This window comes from Myotis daubentonii, chromosome 1, assembly GCF_963259705.1.
Source record: "Myotis daubentonii chromosome 1, mMyoDau2.1, whole genome shotgun sequence".
NCBI lineage: Eukaryota > Metazoa > Chordata > Mammalia > Chiroptera > Vespertilionidae > Myotis > Myotis daubentonii.
This window is the reverse complement of record NC_081840.1, coordinates 136,165,182-136,188,026: the sequence shown is the minus strand read 5'-3', so window position 1 is coordinate 136,188,026 and position 22,845 is coordinate 136,165,182. Positions and strand designations below refer to the sequence as shown.

At 43.8% G+C, this 22,845-nt stretch overlaps 1 protein-coding gene across 1 annotated transcript in view; it reads left to right on the top strand.

Moving 5' to 3' along the window:
• Positions 1 to 381: 381 nt before the first annotated feature.
• Positions 382 to 22,845, top strand: part of NEBL (nebulette) — a 395,366-nt gene continuing 372,902 nt past the window's right edge. The window contains exons 1-2 of the mRNA XM_059660685.1: positions 382 to 841; positions 2,084 to 2,178. Of these exons, the coding sequence (XP_059516668.1) occupies positions 773 to 841; positions 2,084 to 2,178 (164 nt within the window). The 5' untranslated portion in view covers positions 382 to 772. The remainder of the gene's footprint in view (positions 842 to 2,083; positions 2,179 to 22,845) is intronic.

Sequence of the window (22,845 nt, the reverse complement as noted above, 5' to 3'; positions counted from 1 at the left end):
TCTGCCCGGGACTGGGCGCGGGAAGGGCGTTGGGGCGCCTCTGCCCGCGGTCTCGGGGCTGAAGGAGGAGGGCGGGCGCCCCACCGCGCCCTTCGGATACCAGGAACATCAGCCTGGGAATGGGGGTGACCTGGCTGTGGCAGAAAAGATGGACAGGAAACCCGCGGCTTGGCGCCCGGCCCCCCATTTCTCCATCCCCCGCCGCTCCCCGCCCTGCCGCCGCCCACCTGGCCGCCCCCGGCTGCGGCGTCAGGCGCGCTCCCAGGCCTCGCAGCCGCAGTCGCGGCGTCTGCGGAGCTCTCGGTGCCGAGCCCTCCCCTCCCCCGCCCCCTCCTCCCCCCCCCGTCGGTGCCCGACGTGCTCGTTCCCTGCCACTGGGTTCGGGGCGCGCCGGTGGGTTTGGCCTGCGCGGCGGCGGCAGCGAGGCGGGGGAGCTCGTGCGAGGAGGGGCGGGCGCGAGTGTGTGTGAGTCACCGGTACCTGGGGCGCTGGCGACGCAGAGCGAGCGGCTCGCAGCCCGAGCCGGAGCCGAGCGGAGCCGGAGAGCGCGGCCGCCCCCAGGCGCCAGGCCCCGCCGCGCGCCCACCCGCGCCCCCGTCGCCTCCCCGCGCGGCGCGCCGGCTCGCGCTCAGCCCGGCGCCCACTCCAGACCCCGGCGCCCAGCGCCTTCCCGCCGGCCCCGAGGCGGTGCGGGGCGCGCGGGGGATGTCACAGCGGCTCCTCGGAGCCCCCAGCCGCCGCCGCTCCGCCGCCCTCCCCGGGAACCGCGACGATGAACCCTCAGTGCGCCCGCTGCGGGAAAGTGGTGTATCCCACCGAGAAAGTCAACTGCCTGGATAAGGTGAGCGGAGGGCGCCGGGCTGCACCTGCTCCGAGAAGTTTTGGCATCTGGGACGGGAAGAGACCAGTGGCCTGGGTGTTTCTGGGGTCTTGGCTCCGTGCGCGGGACGCGAAGGAAGACGCCCGCGGGAGAGCACGCTTCCTGACGGTGTTGGAGCCGGAGAGGCTTTTGTCGGGGTGCGGGCGGCGAGGGTGCGGGGCTGCTCCGGCCTCGGCAGAGCTGCGGCGGAGCGCGCACCGCGGAGCAAGCCCGGGCCGGGCACCGGGGGCCGATCGGCGAGCCGCGCCCCCTCCCACCTCCACTCCCGCTCCTCACTGCCCCGCACCCGCTTCCTGGAAGACCCGCCGGCACCCTGCCTTCTCCCCCGCCCAGTGCCTCCCGTGCCGGCGACGAGGTGGAGAGGCGAATAGTAATTAACAAGTCCGGGGCGGCCGCTGCCGCAATGCTTAGAATGAACCCCCGGAGAACCCCAGCTGCGTGCGGCGGGCCGGGCTCCGGGGGGCTCATCCACCCGGTCGGGGAATTCCAGAGGAAGTGGCTTCAGCCGGGCCCCGCAGCCCTGCCCCAGGCCTCCCCGGGCGCGGATGAGGTTGAACAGCCTGGGAGACAGACCCCGCCGCTGTAGCCTGAGTGCCTGGCGATTGAAACCAGCCGGAGGCGGTGCCTGTGAAGTCTGCCTGTGGTGTCAAACATGCCTCCTAAGAGCACGCAGCCATCCTGACAGTCATTTCGGACAGAGTCCACCTTTCCCGCAATATAGTGGAAACTGGACAGGGATGCGGGGGCGAAGGGTCCTGGCGTAGCCCGCTTCCTGGCTCCGTGGGGTACCCGACGTCCTGTGGACCGATTATGGATGAGATCCTACGGACACGGGGTGTGGGCACTTTGAACTGGAGTGGTTTTCCTTTTGAAGCCACTTCACAGGCTTCATTCCTCCATTAACCAAGCTCAGAATTCCATTCTGGCTGCCCGTAGAAGTGCAGCGTGGACAGAGCTGTGGCAGCTCTTCCTTCTCTGTGCAGTGAGGTGGGGGTTCATTTAAAAGGCAGTTTTCATAGTTGCTGCTTTATTTTCTTAACTGACAGTAGGCAAACACGTCCACTGTTACCCACCATCATTTTGTTGTAGTATTTTCAAATACAGGTGGGGACTGTGATGCACTAAAAAAATCTCCTTTCTGTACCCATCCTGGAAAGAACTGGCATTGTACTAAATTAAAAAAAAATTTTTTTTTTTTTACAGTATTGGCATAAAGGATGTTTTCACTGTGAAGTCTGCAAGATGGCTCTCAACATGAACAACTACAAAGGCTATGAAAAGAAGCCCTATTGTAATGCGTAAGTACTGTCGAAAAGACATGCCAGGTGTGGCACAGCTTCAGCCCATAGAAGTGAGTGGACCTGCCTGTTCTGAAGAATGGACTCACTGTGCCACCCAGGTGTGGCAGCAGCCAATTACCTGTTTATGCCACATACTCTGGGGCCATGTACTCGGTTGAAGGTCACTGCATTTGTCTTTCTAACGTGCAGGGTAATTTGTGTCTTCAACCAGGTTAGTTTTTGAGGGTCACAGTGCTGCAGAGTTGGGGACATTTGTTAGAAGCTGCAGAACTTACTGCAAATGTGTGGGCTCTGAAGTGCATGTCAGATAGATCTCCATTTTAATCACTTCAATTTTCATTTTTAACCATATGACGTTGCCATACTGCAATTTTATATCTGAACCTAGCTGCTACAGAAGGAGGTCTAACTCACTTGGTCTTAGCTGAGACCACTCCATAGATCCTGGAGCTTAAACAGGGAACCAAAGAATTGAGACGTGGGTATTTCCTGCTGGTTAGTAGTAGGTCTGTTGGTGGGGATTGTAGAAGGCAAGCTCTTTTTGCAGGCTTTTCTATAGGTATGCTTCTAACCTATAATAATAGCAATTAGCTAGCATTTATACAGCGATTACCATGTGCTAGGCCTTCTTCTAAGCTCTTTATGCATCCTGACTCATTTACTCTTTACAGACCCTATGACTATTATTATCCCTAGTTGACAGACAAAGAAATGGAAAAGCTTGCAGAGGATAAACCTTAGGAAGTGGCTCAGGTCATTTCTAGAGGCTGCAAAGGGTTAAACATTGGCCAGTGCTTCCAAATGGCTACCCTGCCCCCCCCTCAGGCATGTATTTCTCCACTCCTGTGAGCATCTTCCCACCCAGACTATTTTCAAGTGTGGGCCCTTGGCTTTGATTGTTGAACCTTCTTCCCAGGTCCATGTGAGGCCTGTGGGCCTGGAGGAGGCAGGGGAGCCACCTAGGGTTTTGGCTAGGATTTTGTCATCAGAGATTAATTCTCCCTAGAGTTTTGAAGCAGGTTCATTCAGGTCTCCCGGAGATGGAAGCCTGTGGTTCATTCATGCTTCACTCATGGCAGTGTTATCATAGACAGTACATTTTTGTTAAACAAATGTAATGTATTCATATATCTCTGATGAGGAACTTAGAAAAACTCTCTTTGTGTCTCCCTCCAGTCTTAGCTTAGTGCTTACATATAGATCAGAAACTTTGACAACATCAGAAAATGGGGACATTGAACAGAATTTAGGCCTCTCTTGCATAAGGGAAGTCCACAGATATTACCCAAACTTACTGATGTTTTCAACCCTACTCTACCATACCTCTTGCTAGGATAATGTGAAGCAAAATGAGATTTCAGTGTCATGGTCTCCTGCTTCTCTTAAAGAGAAGTATAAATGATTGGTTAAAGATCAAAGGCAGGCAGCAGTAACTAGAAGGGAAAGGCCCCCCTTGAACCATAAACAGGATAATGGTTCTTTGGTTAAAGGAAAGTGAACCATTCTTCCTATATGATTCGGTCAGGCTTTAGGGGCCATGCCAGGACTCTTTATAGCTCCACAGCCTGGAGTTAAACCTGGAGGAATGGGAGGGGAAGAGGAAAGACAGAAGAGAATGAAAAGAAGGCTGCCGAAACCGGTTTGGCTCAGTGGATAGAGCGTCGGCTTGCGGACTGAGGGGTCCCAGGTTCGATTCCGGTCAAGGGCATGTGCCTGGGTTGCGGGCACATCCCCAGTAGGAGATGTGCGGGAGGCAGCAGATCGATGTTTCTCTCTCATCGATGTTTCTAACTCTCTATCTCTCTTCCTTCCTCTCTGTAAAAAATCAATAAAATATATTTTAAAAAAAAGAAAAGAAAAGAAGGGGAGAACAACAAATATATAATGTAAATATTACATTGAATGAGAAAAAGAAAAGTTAAAAATAAAAGGACATAAAAAAGAGGTACAACTGAGGTAGAGCCTTTGATTGCATTGGGCCTCTTGAAAATTTAGTGCTCATTGCTTAGTTTCAATTAGGTCCAATGGAAAAGAATATCAGATTCTGCAGCAAGTCATGGATGGCTGGTTTGTACTCTGACTTCATAGTGAACTAGTGCCCAGAACCTTTGAGATTTTGTACTCCGAACAAAAAGAGACCTCTTTTTGTAAATAGGAAACATCTAGGTATGTTGTTTCAGAGGACTGTTTCATTTTTAATACTCCAGTTATCTGTAAACCAAATGCTTACACATTTTCTCTCTAAAAATTGTCATATAATTCCAGAACTTTGTTATTTGGTTTCGTTTTAATTTTTGGGTAGCATCTCAGATTTTTTTGCTTAATATTGAACCTGGTAGTCTACTTTCTTAAATAATTCATCCTTAGTGGCTGGATAAGTAGAGTTGATGGTTTATTAGTTTAATTTAGCTTTAACTTCATGTCATATGTTATCTCCAAAGAACGGAGCCTGACTAAGTTGTAGGTTCTGTCTGTTGTGAAGGTCCCTGGCTACAAGGCCCCTGTTCTCACCCCTTCCTTTTTCCAAGTGCACAGATTGCCATGCAGACTTGCTGGTCAGAGCGGCTTCCCCTCTGGGGATCCTGATGCCTCGCTCTAATTCAGGTGGTGTGTGTCAATCAGCTGTTCCCTATGGTCGTGGCCAGAAGGGCTGCGGTGATTTCTCTGGGTTAGTGGTGGAAAATTGATTCTCTGAAGCATACTGCTACTGAAAATGAAACATTCTATGGCCATGTAAAGCAGTGTTTTATCTGTACCTAGTTTGGTTCAGGCCTCAATATACAATAAGTGAAAATGACTATTCTCTTTCCCCTAAAACGTTATAGTGTGAAAATTTTCATGTACACAAAATGGTTGGAAGAATGGTACAATGAACATCTGAGTACTCTCCACTGAGATTCAACTATTATTAACATTTTGCCATATTTGTTTCCTATACATATCTATGTATATGTACAAGTATTTATTTATTTATTTATTTATTATTATTTTTAGTACTTTGAAAAATTGTTGGTTCATTTGTCAGTTTCATGCATCAGTGAGTTTCAGTCATCCAGATATGTCAGTCCTAAAAATTCATTATGCATGCACTAAGAATAAGGATATTTTCTTAAAGAAGCACAGAACCATTATCACACCTCAGAAAATTAACAAAAATTTCATAATATCTAATAATCTGTTTATGTTCACATTTTCCCCATTGTCCTAAGAATGTCTTTTATAGTTGTTTTTTCTTAACAACCAGAATCCAATCAAGGTTCATACTTTACATTTAGTTGTTATGAAAATGACAACTTTTCTTGATGATTGAATATTGAATATTCTCTAATTTCTTCCTTCATTTCCATTGATTTATATAACCTCTCAGAGTTTTCAGAAAGAGGATTTACATAGCATTTCTTATGAAAATAGCATATATATTTAGCTAAAGAACCTTTAAAATAAATATTAAGACTATGCTTAAAAATTTAAAAGCATAAGCATAGACATTTAAGATTATGTTAAGAAAACACAAAGGCTTTTTATTTTAATTGATACCTGAGGGCATTTAAAAAAATGGAGTGAAGTAGTGAGTATTTTCTTCAGTTTAAATTTGTTGCTTATTTATATTCTCATGTGTTTAGAGAAGAAACAAGTTTGCCGTTTGATTTCTGCAAAGGAGAACATGTATAAAATATAATTTACATAATATTTAAATTTTGATCTTTTGATAGAATGATCAAAGCATAGTACACACTGGATGTAATGTTGGGCATAATGCACATTTAGTTCCCAGTGCAGCAGTGCACACTATTAAAATATTTAAAACAAACTAGGCTCCTTGAGTACGTGCCATGTTTTCATAAGTCTTTATGTTTCATGAGCAGGCAATGGATTCTTTAGCATACTCAGGATTTTTTTCATCATGGTACTTGCAAAGAAAAGAAGACTCGGCAATATTTTTATTGCTGAGGTGCTGAGAAAATAACACCAGATGATTAGACAAAACACATTGCTCACATTTGTATGTGAACTTATATGCCAAGTTAAACTTTGAAGGTTTTGCTACCCAACAAGCCACACAGTGAATGTAAACTCCAAGGCCATTTGTAAAATAAATTATTTAATTTCTCATGTGTAAAAGTTAAAATTACATTTATTGTGTGTTTGTGAAAAATACATCAGTCCTTAAAATTTTCTGAGAAATATTACCACTTAGAGGTAACAATGCCAATGACTGGCCAGTTAATGTACTGTCACCAAAGGTCCCCTTATTTTAGGTCATGGGTGGGACCAGTTAATGATGGCACTTATTTAGTAGGACCTTGCCAATAATTTCCCCAAGTCATCGCTTTTGTGGAAAATTTTTGGGGCTGAAATTTTGTCCTGACGTGCCCTCTTTGATATACCTTGTATTTTGTAAGTGTATCTTTACTTACGGGGCTGAAAGAACACAAATATCTGTGCTAAATATGTTTAGTCATCCTTCCAAGTAAGATTCCCTCTCAACCAAGTAGTTCGACCTACTCTAACTATGGAAGGCTTTACAAATAAAACAGTGGGAGCTGTGCATCGTGTTTACTTTCACTCTGCCTGTGTTAGTGTTTCATCTGGCGAATATTTATTGACTATTGACAGCTTGGAAGATGCTGAGCTAGATGCTCTCACTAGGAGCCGCCCAGAATGGTCAGTGCAGTTCAGCCAGCCTGTCTTGAGGGTGCTTAGGCCAGCGCGCCACTAGCTCTCATTTACCTTTTCTCTGCTGGTCACTCCTTGTTAGTGCCTTTGCTAAGGGTTACGAAGGAAATTAAATTTAAGCCTGAGAATTTTCCACCACATATTTCCCTTGTCTCTGTTTAGGCCTCCCAAGCCTGGTTTTATAACACTCCAAGGATTTGAGTTATCTCAAGGGGACTTATGAAATTCTTGCTATTATGTTAGCTTTAATTACTTAAGAACTTCTCATGAAAGGCCCTACGGTGCAATTGGAGTTTTGAAGAAACACAGAACTGGATTTAAATACTGGCTTCTTCATGTCTTACTGAGCAAGTCTCCTGATTGCTAAGCTCATTTGTAAAATGGGAATTGTAATGCTTACCCACAAGGCTGTGTGGGGACTGATAGGACAGTATGAGTCAAGCAAGGTTCCAGGCCAGTTTCTGGCGCACAGCAGACCTTCTCAGTACACAGCCGTGCCCTCATTTCCTCAGTGGCACTTTTTCAAGGGAAAAGTGGGTGGAAGGGAGGAGAGGAAGTATATCAGAGAAATGATAGTCACACCTACTAAAACAGTGGTTCTCAACCTTCCTAATGCCGCAACCCTTTAATACCGTTCCTCATGTTGTGGTGACCCCCAACCATAAAATTGTTTTCGTTGCTACTTCATAACTAATTTTGCTACTGTTATGAATTGTAATGTAAATATCTGATATGCAGGATGTATTTTCACTGTTACAAATTGAACGTAATTAAAGCATAGTGATTAATCACAAAAACAATATGTAATTATATATGTTTTCCGATGATCTTAGGCGACCCCCGTGAAAGGGTCGTTCCACTCCCAAAGGGGTCGTGACCCACAGGTTGGCGACCCACAGGTTGAGAACCTCTGTACTAAAAGGTTAACGCCAATGTTTTTCAGCTGTGGGTTGTCACCCATGATTAGAGGGTTGTTCCCAGAACCTAAAGAGAGGGCGAGAAAGAGAGAGGAGAGGAGAAGAGAGAGAGGGAGGGAGGGAGATATAGGTAGATAGATAGGCATATAGAGACTATCAGGGTACATTTGAGCTGTGAAGAGAGCCTTGTTTTGGCAAACGTTTTTTCTTTTAGTCGTATGTGTAAATGTGTACTGGATCATGGTGTAAAAAGCTGGAGAAACACTAGTTGGCTCCATCTTCTTCACGCCCCACTGAAAGTTGATGGTAAGTACAGTGCTGTGTGCAGTCAGTTCATGAGTGCAGATAGCCACTGCTTTCACATTGTCTGGGCCAACCACACCCTACTCCACAGCCAGTCATCCTTTAGGACTCAGCTCAGCCACCAGAACTCTCACCATCCTATGCAGGAACCACATGTTTATCTGGCTGTGCCCTTTCTCTCTCGAAGTGGCTCTGAGGGTACCCGTATTGCCCACCGCAGCGTCCCCAGAGCCTGGCTCTCAGGTTCAGTAGAGATGAGCCGCATCAGTGAGTGTGAAGGGTGTGCTCCATCTCAGGGTGTGGTCACTCCTTGTCCCCCAGTTCAGAGTGCTCGCCAGCCTAGTTTCTTGTGGGGAGGTAGACAGAGGGGTGACCTGGAGAAGCTGGCTTTTTTTTTTTTTAATATATTTTATTGATTTTTTACAGAGAGGAAGGGAGAGGGATAGAGAGTTAGAAACATCAATGAGAGACCAGCTGCCTCCTACACACCCCCTACTGGGGATGTGCCCGCAACCAAGGTACATGCCCTTGACCGGAATCGAACCTGGGACAACTTCAGTCCGCAGGCCGACGCTCTATCCGCTGAGCCAAACCGGTTAGGGCGAGAAGCTGGCTTTACAGTAGGTTTTGAGAGCCTGAATAGTGGTCTGGTGGCTGGGTTTTGCCGAGTCTGCACACCCAGGGGTAAAGTCTCCCTATTGGCAAGAGAGGCCCACTTCTATAACGTTCCATTTCTACCCAACAGGAACTTTATAGAAATTAAATGGGGAAAAATTTGTAAGCCTTAGCACATCAAATGACACCTATTAGGTACCCAAATGTTAGTCCCCTCTTTTAAAGTAAATTGAAAGTTGTTGCCTCATATTTCCCCCTTAAAGAGAGGATAAAAGGTCACATTGTTAAAAGTAACCCTGAGTTACTATGGAAGAGCATTGTGGTATGTAGGAGTTTTAGTTAGTATCAGTTATAATATGTTTGGCTTAACCTTTTAGGTACATGTCACTCAGAAAAAAATGAGACCTTTTGCTTCTTGACATAGATGGGAGGATGGGAGGATGATGGCAGTTTTGTTGGTGTTAAAATTGGATGGTTGAAAGTGAGGAAGGAGACACTTCATTTGAACAAAACAAAAAAGGTTCTAGTGTATATATATTTATATACGCAAAGTAATTTGATTCTCCGTTACCTTACTGAATCATTGATGATATCTAATGAATTTTGGTATTTTTGGAAGTCATAGTAGGAGACCATATTTACAAATCACATACTGAGTTCTGTCACGTTGGAAAATGTTTAGGAAAGGTGTCTTCAATGCGTAGTTTCCCTCTGTGATGACGTATCTATTATGGAATGATGTCAGATTAGAGAAGATTTGGAGATGAAACACAGCAAATATCTTCTGCACCACAGTGAAATGCAAGGTTAATACAAGATATAGATGTGGGCGCTTAAAGGGATATTGATTATGTGTCAGGGGCTTGTGTAAGAGAGCATTTCAGTATGTCTTCTTTAAACGTTTTCAGATGAGTGCTTTACAAAGGATGGTGGTTCTGGGGAATGTCAGGAGTGAGAGGGAAGCAGACACATCCACACCTGACACCTTTGTCCTCCAGAGCCCTGGCCCCTCACAGCTCCGTCTCTTGGGGAACAGAAAGTCAATTTTTTTCCTCTGTACTTCTGTAGTTAGGGTTACTAACAAGACCTAAGCTTTTAGCAGAGTGAGAAGTGGTATCCAGAATAATATTGATGAGCTGAGTACCCAGAACATTTGAAGGACTTAGTAAAAGGATTATTATTGATTCTACAGGTCTGCTTATTAATAAAACTGTTCTTCAGCCTCTTCCATCAAACCCAGATATGGGGCACAGGCCGAACCAGCAGACAGGAAGTTGTGAGAAGGAGCAGGTTTGAAGGGCAAGGATTGTTAGTTCCAACACTGGAAACCCAGTATTAATTTTATCTCTAGTCTTAGTGGAGTCCTTTGTGTTCAACTCTTGTTTACTTTCCCACATTCTCTGTTGATCCATTCCCAGTGAATTCTAGGAGGAGCTAGAAAAAAAAAAACAACTAGTGGGATGTGTGTGTTTTTGACTAGCGTGAGATCGATAAGTCGACTGGTGGTCTGCCATACTTGCGCCTGAGCTCAGCAGTCTAAAAGCCACTTAGACAGAAAATCCTTGATGAGCTTCCCTGCTGCTCATTACCCATCAAGGGCAGGTGCAAGTCAAGCACAGAGAGCGTGAAGAAATGGGATGGCCAGAGGTCTGGGGTGTGGAGTGTGAGGCTTGTCTGCTGGTATTGGATTTGGTCTTCTTTATTTTATTTTAATCTGTAACCTTGTGGTGTATGGGCTTGACGCTTCAAGCCCCTCGGCCAGGGCTGAATGTGGTCTTTAAATGTTACTTCATTATCTGTTAATTGGTCAAGAGTGTGAACGCCACCAAATTCAGGCAGGAGCGTCAAGAATAGTGCAGTAAATGCACACATCAGCACAGAAAGGTATAGCAGAGACTCAGATGTATATTGATGGTGTTTGGAAATCTGTGCCATCCTCTCCTGGCTACTCTTTCCATCATCTACCCCAGCTCCGGGCCTCATGCGTCTCTGTCATCTTCTACATCTCCCTCCCCTATATCCCCATCCCCACGTATTCATCTCCTCTGTCCTTGCCCTTGTTCAGGCTCTCTTATCATATTTGGCTGGTGATCTGACTGGTCTTCCTATTCTAGTCTTCTCTTTTTGAATGCTTTTCCTGCCACCACAGTTATCTTTCGAAATCACGGTTCTGGTCACATTACTCTCTTGAACAAATACCTCTGATGGTTCCCAGGGCCTACAAAAAATTAGGTTTCCGACAGAACCTAAGGCCTTTCACAATCTGCTTTCCTCTCCCACTCCTGCCTGTGCCTCTCCTCTTCAGCCACTGGACTGCTGGCTCTGATCCTTCGTCAGGCTTCTTAACCCAAGTCTTATAATCTTCACCTATAAAATGGGCATAAGAATAGACGACTTCCTCAGATTAAGAATTCATTCAGGTAAGCTTAGCAGAGTTTCAGGCACACAGGAAGGAGTTAATAAACATGAGCTATAATTCTTGTTCTTGTTAAACTTGACACAGTAATTTGACCCCTTACTCACACTGCTCTTCTGCCTCCTGCCCTTCCCTCTTTTAAAGTTACGTTTATCTTTAAGGAACAGCGTTGACAGCCTTGGTGAAGCTATGCGGAATCTCGCATTCCTGCACTCTCTCTTCCTGCGCTCTCATCATGGTTTTGACACCTCAGTGACATCACTTACCAAAAAGCCCACCTTGGGCTGCACCTACCGTTGAGGCAGCTTCTTGCTGAGACTGGACAGTGGTGGCTCTTCGCCTGGGGCTGGAGGTGGCGTGGGGGTGGGGAGGTCCAGTCAGCTGCAAGAGCTTTGCTTCTTAAATGGATTATTTCTGTCACGGGTTTAAGGAACTGAGAATGGGGGTTGCCAACTCGATTCCAACACTGGCCACCTGGAATTAGCATCAACTCCACAAATTAAGGGTGTAATCCTATCAAGACAGCCCTCACTTTAGATGCTAGACACAAATTCAGGCGTCCCCAGACCAACCACACTTCTGACCAACTGGTTACAAATGTGGGGTTTCCACTACTTATTCAGACTTGATAAATTAGCCAGAATAACTCACAGAATTTAGGGAAGTACTGTACTTAAGATTATTGTCTTATTATAAAGGTTACAAATCAGGGCCACTCAAGTGAAGAGACACATAAGGCATGGTCTGGGAAGGGCCTAGACATAGTGTTTCCCTACCCTGGCCCCATGGAATCAGGCAGGATGTGTCTCTCTACACACTGATGTAGAATCTCTACTGAGATTTCATGTCTAGAGTTTTTATTGGGGTTTCATTACACAGGCATGATGACTCATTAGCCATGTGTATTCAATCTCCAGCCCTTCACCCCCCCATTCCCTCCCTGCAAAAGGTCCATGGATATCACCCAAAGCCCCAACCCTCTACTCACATGATTTGTGGAATGGCCAGCCCCATCCTGAGCCATCTTGTTAGCATTACTCAAGTAGAGGCCAAGTGGCTCATGAATGACAAAGATATTTCCAATTACTTGGGAAATTCCAACTATTTAGAGCATGTTCCAGGAAACAGGGACAAATGCTAGTCAGATTCATTATTATACAACAGGCGTGTTTCTCACTGTCATCATGTGTACAGTTTGAACTGTTGACACATGAGTCTTCGTATCTCCTTATGACAAAAATGATGATCTAAAATCTACCAGACCTAGTTGGTCAATCAGTAGAAGTTGGGCATGGCATTTGAACAGTTTGCTGCCTGCACATAAGAGGTGGGTAGGAGGACCTATTTGTGGAAGGACCCTGGATATAACTCTATAGATTTGATTTTTATAAATAAGCAAGTCTTTCCTATTAACAAATTGTATTCTTGAGGGTAGAGATGGTCCCTATTGCCTTTGTATCCTCCAGCACCGGCTATGTGTTCAGTAAATGCCCCCTGGATGGAGCACGCTGCCCAGCTAGCTGTGTGGGGGTACAGCGAGCTTCGTTGGCCGTCTGAGCGAACCGCTCAGCCTGAGGCATCCTTATCAGAGAGCAGACTCAACGAGAAGAACAGACTTGTCTTTCCCTGAGGATCCGTGTGGGATCCTGGCTGGTGCTGGCTGTTCTGGGACTGATAATACTCATGAACAATAGCTACTACTTCCTCTGTTTAGATGAAATATTGACATTTATAGCTAGATTATTGGTCACAGACATGCCCCTGGATAAAGTATGACAAGAATAATGGGGTCCACAAAGGCAGTTTGTAAAAATCACTTTGTTACAATGATGTTTATCAAAGTCTTAGGAGTAAATCCTATGTTTAAGACATCATGCCATGTGCACATTCACTTGCATAGCCATCTATTTCTTTTTCACTGGAAGGAAGTATGCTTTATTTATTTCCTGGAGATAAGTTCGTTTTATTTATGTCCTGAATTTGATTTTCTTGGGTGACTTTCTTCAGTGCTCTTGTCTTTCTCCCTGACTTCCAGGACTTCGGAAAACAACTCGGTAGAGTCAACGTTTCTCCTCCGCCCTGCTCCTGTCCGACCCCCTCCGACACCCCCTTCTCCTCCCCCTCCCCAGGTCTTTTCTTTTGCCATCGACATAGTTCTTTGATTTTCTTAAAATGAAGTGGAATTCTATTTTAAAATTTCTAGATGCTTAAGGCACATGATAATTAAGCGTTATTCCTGTCAGGAATAGAAACACTATATCAGAACAGTTCTTTCTCAGAGGCTGCTTGAAGAAGAAAACTCTTGTGTAGAGGGTTTGCCCCTGTTTTTTTTTATTTTTATTTTTTATTGGTAGTTACGTAACATCAGGTTTAATTGGCCAGGAGTCAGGAATGGTTTATTTGTGTGTCTCCTGTGTCATGTACACCTGAGGAGCTGTGTGGTTAGGAAAGCACCTATGATTTGTGCACAGGGGCATCTGCCCAGGAAGTGTCCTGCAGAGTGGCAGTTTGACAGATGTTGAAAGCAAAGCATATTGTTTTTTTTCTTTGTATAGTGATGGGTATATATAACACACACTGAATAAACACGTGTGGATTGATTTTAAAAGAACATTATTTTTTAGAGAGAGTGGGAGGGGGAGAGACAGGGAGAGAGAAACATCGACATGAGCGAGACACGTCGATTGGTTGCTTCCCACACACGCCCTGACCAGAGTCAGACATCCAGCCTGCAACCGGCATCGAACTCTGTGACCCTTCAATCTGCAGGCCCATGCTCTATCCACTGAGCCAGACTGGCTAGGCCCTAGGGCAACAACACTTATTCTCAGTGAGACACAGCAGTCCTTTATTGGCTAGCAAGCCTCTGGCATCTTTCCCTGGTAGGTCAGGAGAGTTTGCTTCTCAGGACTTAAAAATTAATCCCCTAGCAGGAGAAAATAGGTGGTAACATAAAAGAAGGGCCTGAATGGAGGAGGGAATAAGTAATCCTCAGCAGAGACCAACAGGGGAATGTTCATGATCTCACGCATCGGCACCAAGGTCTAGAGGTTCGTAAGATCCAGAAATATCGCCAGTGTGTGGCGGAGACAGGCCGAGAACTAAATTCTGGCAGTGGAGGGGCTTGCCATGCTAAAAGAAAAGAGAACATGTCTAATGGGTGGGTCCGTGTGTAGGAAGAAGGAAAGTTGAAGCTGAAAAAATGATGGAGAACCTTTGGGTGAGAATGAAATGGAGGAGAAACAGAAGTGGCACCACTGCAGGGCCGACTGAGCGGTTCCCGCAGACAGAAAACACAATTGAAGAATCTCAATGTGTTTACACTTCGGCACAGAGGCTTTGGTATGGGTAGGCTTTGTGGAGATGGCTGCCGAAAGTGTAAAACAGGGTATCAGGTGATTTTTTTTTTTTTTTGCTTTGCTTTTGTTTATAGTATTGCTGTTTCCAAGCTTCTTTGGACTTCATGTGGAAAATAAGGAAGGGTTGGGTAGTGATGTAGTAGTTGTAAAGACTTCCAATAGGTGGTCGCTGTTATCTTGAAGTTCATCAGAGTGAAAAAGGAATAAACAATAGACCTTAAGAAAGCCTATTAAAAGTGTATGAGACCTATTTTGTTTAGCCTGATACTCTCAAGATTCATCCATGTTGTTGCAACTGGCAGCGTTTCATCTTTTCTTATGCCTGTGTAGTAGTCCATTGTGTGTGTGTACCACATCTTCTTTATCCCATCATCTATCAAAGGACACTCAGGTTGTTTCTATGTCTCACCTACTGTGAGTAATACTAAGGTGAACATAAGGTACAGATGTCTAGATGAATAAATATTTTCAAATACCAAGAAGAGTGATGTGGGATATAAAACAGAAAGCAACAAACAAACAAACAAACAAAATAAACAAATTCATAGACACGGACAACAGTATGGTGATGACCAGAGGAGAAGGAGGGTTGGGGGAATGTTAAAGAGGGTAAAGGGGATCAAATATATGGTGATGGAAGGAGACCAGACTTGGGGTGGTGAACACACAATGCAATACATGGATGATGTATTATGGAGTTGTACACTTGAAACCGATATAATGTTACTAATATTAACACAGTGAATGTAATAATAAAAATGAATGTGTAAGAAGCGAGAGGGGTTATGCGTGTTCAGGGAGCCTTAGGTCATGAGAAACTGTGAGGCAAGAGTTTGATTCCCCTTTCACACCTGGTGACTAGAATGGTCCTTGGCTCACAGTCGGCCTTGAGTAAAGATTTACTGAATCAACAAACGAAAGAATAAAGAAAAGCTGCCTCCGTGAGATAGAAGGCTTTGACAAAATTCTGATTAAAAATGTGCACATTATTTCAGTTTGAAAGAAAAGGGGGAATGCTTCTTAAAACTAGACCGACAAACAAAAAGCAATATAGGACCTGGCTGGAGCTCTCCCAGCTCCTGTTAGGACAACACAAGTTAAAAGGTGCAAACTGAGAATTCAGAAATGCTCAGACAGGAAGAACAGGGTCAGGGAGGCTAACAGCCAGTGTGAGCAATGGCTTGTGAAAAATTCTAAAGACAAAGCAATGAGAAAAAAGGAGAACAGTGGTTTGGGGAGATGTTATGATAATAAAAGATGACAAAGGAAAAAAAAGCAGTTATTAAATTCCTATTTAGCTTTCATTCTTTCAACCAAGAAGAAAGTAGTTAAAACTAGAAAAGATCCATGAACATTATTAAGAAATTAAAGAGCCAATAGTAAGAAGACATCAAGCCATTCTTCATGGAAATAAAAGAAGTTTGAATCTCTAGGTCCAGATGAATGGCATTTCAGGGACCTGAGAACCTGAAATCATGGAGTCATGGTCCTTAACAAGGGGAGAAGATGTGGTGGGAGAGTTCAGAGAATGGATTTAGATGCTCAGCTGGGTTAGTGACTTCACCTTGCTGTGCCTCAGTCCCCCCATCTGTAAAATGGTGATGTACTGTAGTGTCAGCTCGCCCATCTATAACCTGAGAGGGCTGGGTCTCAGCTGATGAGAATGATAATACTTACTACCGCTTCTGATTACAGTAAGGCAGGGGTGGGGAATGTCCAGCCTGTGGGCCTGTATAAGACCCTTGAAATCATTTCATCTGGCCCTGCCAAGGCATTAGGGTGAGTGAATTAAATGTTTGACCAAATATAGCAGGCTAATTTTTAAAAATACATGTTTTTATTGATTTCAGAGAGGAAAGGAGAGGGAGAAAGAGACAGAAACATCAATGATGAGAGAGAATCATTGATCGGCTGCCTCCTACAACAGGCTAATTTTTAAGCTGATAATTTTGTATGGCCCGAAAATGATGTTATAAATATCCAAATGGCCCTTGGCAGAAAAAAGGTTCCCCACCCCTGCTGTAAGGAATAAACCAGATAATCTATATAAACAGTTGTCACAGAGTCAATACCATAGTTATACTCTTTCTTGTCTATTCTCTTTAAGAAATTATTTGCAAAAGAGAGCTTTGAGAGTTCTGGGAATGGGAAAATATTTCATGTTTTAGAAAGGGAAAAAGAGACATATTGTAGAATTACAACCTAATAAATTTGACATTAATTTCTGGCAAAATTCTCCTGTGGGTAAATACAGAGTTGGTTTGTGTGGACTTCAAAATAAAAAGTCCTCATAGCTTTCTGCCGTACAAAGTACCACAGATTGGATGGCTTAAACAACAGAAATTTATTGTCTCACAGTTCTGGAGGCTGGAGATCCAAAATCAAGGTGTCTGCAGGATTGATTTCTTCTGAGGGCTGTGAGGGAGGGATCTGTTCCAGGCCTCTCCCCTTGGCTTGTAGATGGCCATCTTTTCCCATTCTCTTCACATTATTTTCCCTCTCTGTGTCTCTTTGGGACCAACTTTTCCCTTTTTGTAAGGACCATAGTCATAAGGATTACGGCCCATCCCAATGACCTCATTTTAACTTGATTTCCTCTGTAAAGATCGTGTCTCCACATAAGGTCACATTCTCAGGTACTGAGATTTAGGACTCGAACATATCTTTTTGAGGGGGACACAGTTAATCCCATATCAGGTTCACTAACAAAAGTCAAGCAAAGCAAAAGTAGCCTTATTTTTGATGGTATAGAGAAGGGAAATATAAAGAGTGAACTGTGAATTTTTAGGAAAAGGTATTCAAATCTTTTACTTTTCATAAATAAAATTTATGGTGAGTTGTTCCTCCTCTCTCTCTCCAACAGGCATTTAGTTTAACCCATATTTGAATTGCACATTGGCCATAGTATCTGTTTCTTCATTTGATGGATGTATTATCAAGACCCCACTGTTATTCTCAATGTATAATAACCTTCTTCTCTTCCACCCAGGACCTTTACTTTGTGACATTATATGCAATGTAAGCTTGTGAAACAATTATGAAATTGTTCCCTGATGGATTGTTCCTGCTCATAGGAGAATGGTATTAAAATATTTATAGGGACCTGAATTTCAGTTTCTAATGGAAAAGGCCAGACAAAATATGGTTTAAAATTTCATAGAAAATGATGCAGTTCTTACCACTTTATTTTCAAAAGGGAGGGGACATCTCATGATTGTGATCTCACTTGTAGCTCAACTGAAAGACTCTGCTATGGAAATTTATAATTATAATATTTCTATAATTTAGGATTTACATTTCAATTTCAGAATTTAATTATTAATTTTATTATGAAACTCTCTCAGATAGCTTCACTTTCTTAAAACTTCTTTTGTTATTTTATTAAGCAATGAAGAATTGTATCTGTGTTTCAAGAGGCAGTTGAGTAGACTTGCTTTGGTCACCCTGGCATTTAAGTGTAAGTGTTGCGCTCCTACAACCAGTGAGCACATGCACGTAGCTCAGGTGGATCCTGTGATAAGGCTTGTGTTGGTCCTGGTTTGTGCTCCCTGGTTTGCCTATTCTCCCCGGTGAACTTTATTGCTAGATAGAAATCTTATCCACCCATTGAGCTCATGTATATTTTGAAAAACAAAACAAAACAGTGTTCTTCCTTCAATTTCACCCTCTGACTTTGAAAACAAATCCCAAACACACTCCTTTTTTTTCATCCTCATAATCAGATTTTAACTTTCAATGCCTCCCCAACCCTGTTGATGTTTTTATCTTGAATTAATTTTTTGGTCACTTTTTGTACATTTTATACATGGCTGCATTTTGCATGGTGCTTTCAACCACAAGATGCCAAACAGAAAACTCTCTGGGCCTTTAAAAAAGGACCAAGCTACTTCTCCCCAATTACACAACTGTAATTCCTCCTTCCCCAAATTATTGAATGTTTTTATAATTTTTTGCTCCTTGTGCTCTGGCCGGTGTGGCCAAATGGTTACAGCGCCACTGGTTCGATTCCTGTCCCAGTCAGGGCATGTGTGGGAGGCAACCAACTGATGTCAATCTCAATCTCTCTCTCTCTCTCTCTGTCTCTCTCTCTCTCTCTCCCCCCCCCCCTTTCCACTTTCTCTAAAAAAAAAAAAAAGAAATCAATGGAAAAAAATATCCTCAGGTGAGGATTAATAACAACAACAACAAAAATCTTTTTCCTTGTAGTTTCTACTGGTCCTTTCTGTTTTTTCTTGTTTTTGTTAATTCTCACCTGAGGATATTTTTCCATTGATTTTTAGAGAGAGTGGAAGGGAGGGGGAGGGAGAGAGAAACATCGATGTGAGAGAGGCACATCGATGGGTTGCCTCCTGCACCCGTCCTGACCAGGGCAGGGGATGGAGCCTACAACCAAGCTACATGCCCTGGACCGGAATCAAACCCAGGACCCTTTAGTCCAGGCTGATGCTCTGTTCACTGAGCCAAACCAGCTAGGGCCCCTTTCTGTTTTTGTGACTTGAGAAATTCAACCTTGTGGTGTGATGGACATTTTTAATTTTTCTAAAAACCCACCTGACGTTACTTTTCCAAGGTGCCCTGTGCTTAGTCTTTTTTCCTTTCCATCCTGCTGTTCCGGTCTGTCTTCTTTTCACATGCGGCCTTCTTTGAGCCTTAGTAATGCAGTGGGTTTTGAGTGAGAATTTTAAAGCCGAAGTGTTAAACTTTATAGACACAGCACTCAAGTTTTCAAAAGTACTAGTATATAGTTTTGAAATTGAAATGGATTTAAAAATTATTTTATATTTTCTGTGAGATTTAGATTTTGAATGAGAGTTTGAGAGGGAAATTCTTTTCTGTTAGCTTTAAACTTAAATTAAAAAAAAAAATTCCTTATGGTGAAGAGACTCTTAGCTGTGGAAATTTATTTGATGATATTGAAAATGCACATCCATTGTCTCTTTAGCATTTTGAAAAATGTCAAGAATTATGCTGCTTTTTTCATATTCTGTTTCATATTGTGAGTTTCTAAACATACAGGCTGTGGACTAGTAGATTGGAGATCTGGGATTGCAGGCCAGAGAAAATCCACAAGAGGCTGAAAAGAGAGGCTGAGACTATGGAGACCAAGATTTCAGTTCTAAGTACATAAGGTGGTGTTGCTTTTTTGTTGGGTTATTCTTTTATTCATATTGCTACAAACAAGGAAATGGATACAGAGTTTATTTTTTCCAAAGTCACTCTTCACTTTAGCAGAATAAATAGGAAAAGATTTGTGGTCATTGGATTCCTGGACTAGAACTTGATGCGTCTCTCTCTTTATTCTCTCCAAATCAGGAAGTTAAATTACTGTTCTGAGGTTCATGAATTCAGAGTGGTGTTTGTGCCTGGAATCGAGTATGTTACCTGATCTACAGTTGGCCAGGCTAGTTAAATGTTTGGATGAAATTATATGCTTTTCTTTTCCTTTTGGCTTTTTCTGTTCTGGATCGATGTTGGATGTTTGTCAACAATGGATATCTCTGTCCTGGTGGCCTGGGACATGAAGAGTGGCCGCCGGACATTGTGTGGCATTGGGAAATGGATGTGGGTAGGCAGTCATTGGGTGCCAAAGCATTCTTGAAATGAATGGATTTTAAATATTATACTGGAGTCAGAACCAGAAACGTAGTTCATAACCAGAAGCTTGGCATTGGGGACGGAGAGATTGCCAAACACAGAACATGAACATGAACAAAAGTCCACTCTGGATTGTACTGTCTTTTAGTCCCAGGCTTCTCTGAAGACGACTGGGCTGGAAGGAAAATTGGGCTTGACTCTGCCTGCAATCCTATAAGCCTAGGAGGGCTTGCCTCCTCTGTCCCATTTCCTGATGGTGAGAAATCAGTCACTCCCTCATTTATTCATTCAGTGGTGGAATTCATTCTTTTAATTAACATTGATTGAACATCTACAATGAACCAGTCACTGTCATAAGTACTTGGGAATACAGCAGTGAACAAAGCAGATGAAAACCTTTGCCCTCAAGGAACTTCCACTTCGGGGAAGTTTCTTTAGGGAAGAAGCAGTCAATACAACAGCAAGTAACATATAAGAAAGTGGTAAGTACTATAGAGAAAAATCAAGCAGGCAAGGGAGATGGAGTGTTAGTGGATAAGTACTATAGAGAAAAATCAGGCAGGAAAGCGAGATGGAGTGTCAGTGGGTTGGGTGCGGGGGCAGAGGTATTGGAAGGCAGCTTGAAATTTAGAATAAGTTAGTCAAGTAAATCTGGTCTTTACATTTGAGTAACATCTTGGGGAGATCAGGGTATGAGCCATGTGGAGACCTAGGGCCAGTGAGGGAGCCTGCAGGGAGTGCAGGAAGTGGGGAGTGGCAGATTAGCTGCAGAGGAGCCAGCAAATGGGCAGTGGGTGGGTGGGTAAGTGAACCTCGTCCAGCACGGCCATTGGTGAAGGAGGGGCGGTGAAGGATTAAAGACAACAGACAAGAGAATACAGTTGGGACCAGGTGGATCACTGCACCTGGATGAGGAAACAGTGACACAGCCTGTAAACTGAGTCTTTATTTTATAGTCAGATCATGCAAAGCAAAACAAGGGAGTGGTCAAGATGTTTACAGTATTCTTTCGAGTTTCAAATCTACTTCTTTCCTGTTGTTGCACTTCTCTGAACTCTATCAAACCTTGTCCCTCAGCCACTCAGTACCACAGGGTCGGACCATAAGGTCATGCTTACAACCATAGCCTTTGACTAAAATTGTGCTGGGAGGGCTTTGCCCTCCAAGCTGGGACTTGTATGTGGCTTTGCCCCAAGAGGACTGTGCCCTCTCGTCAGTCCGAGGCTCGAACCTGTCCAAACGCTGTAGCCACTCTCCACAGGTAAGGAGGGTGGGGATGGGGCAGTGGGGGCATGTGAAGGGCTTGTAGACCATTATAGGGACTGTGAAGTTGGAGTAACTCTGAGTGAGGGGTGCTGCTGGTGTGTTGGTAGGGGAGGGACATGATGTGTGACTTAGGTTTTTAGCAGGATTGTTCTGGCTGTTGTGAAAATAGTGTACTAATAGGTCTCCCCAGGACCAGAGGAAAGGGACAGCGCAGGGGGCTCCTGTCATCATCAGTGACAAGGCACTACTTTTGACTTAAGCAGGGAGGATGCATTGTGTGAGTTGCTTTATGTGCAAGAACAGAGCTTTTGTGTATTTAGTGTAATTTAGATCTAGATTGCTTCAGGGAACTTGGGACATTCCTGTAGAATGACTGAGTCTGGTGGATTTCTGACAGAGGACCTCATTACTTTCCCCGCTCTCCCTCATTCCATCCTCCCTTTCCTGCCCCTTCGTGAAGATCAGGGCTGAGGGCATTGCTCTAACAGACCATATATTTCTGACCGGTGGTCATTAATTTTCCTTGGCTTGGCTGAAGAAACATTCCCGTCACCTCTCTTGAGCGTAGAGTACCACCCTGGCGTGAATGAGTTTTGACAACGGAACCTTGTTCTGCAGCCAGAGGTTGGCCTGATTCCACTTCCTATTAATTCTCTTGTACAATTAAGGCACCTAGGAAAATATTTGATGAAAGTTTTCATTTTGTGGGCTAATAATAAATGCCATAAGGTGATTTGCCAGTCTGTTGGCTTTGGTTGTGATTTGTGTACAGAAGGTGTACAAACAGTGGTTACTACAAAGTTTAATTAGGAGTATGTAATGACTTCGTCTTTTGAACTTTTGAAAGATGGAAATTGATTTACACAGATAATTGTGCTGAAGTTTTCACATCTCATTTTTTATATTTGCCAAGCATCCCTACCAGTTTCGATTCTTGGCAGTGCAAATGTTTGGAGACACGTGTATGTTCCCCAGCAATCATGATTTAGGGTTTCCCCCCCCCCACGTACTGTAGTTGTACAAGTCTGTGGATGGGGCTAAATGAAGGGACTCTTAGTCCATCATTTCAGTCTTAATTAGTTGTAAAATATTAGCAGGAAGGAAAAGTTATTTTACACCGAAGTGACTTTTTTGGGAAGTGGCAAATTAAATTTTATGGTAGCAGCTGTTCGGAGTGGAATTTGTCAGAGAGTTGATGAGAAGCGAATGCTTACAATACTCAGATATAAATCGTTAGTTTAAAAAAGATGCAAGCTGCGAACAAACGAGGGTATTGGAATCTAGAAGAATGTTTTTGTAGGTACGTGTTTTAAAACCTAGGCCCTATTATTTCACCCGAAATCTCTCAAAAACAGTGGTTGCTCTGATTTTGCAATGGGAGCCCTTGTTTAGTTTGGAGTCAGTATGACATGCTAAAGAAGATACACCACGTAGAGGGGAGGCTCCCCGATGTTATACTGGGTGAAGAATTTGAGACGGGCGGGACCTTGTTCCTCTTCCTGGAGGACCTTTGTCA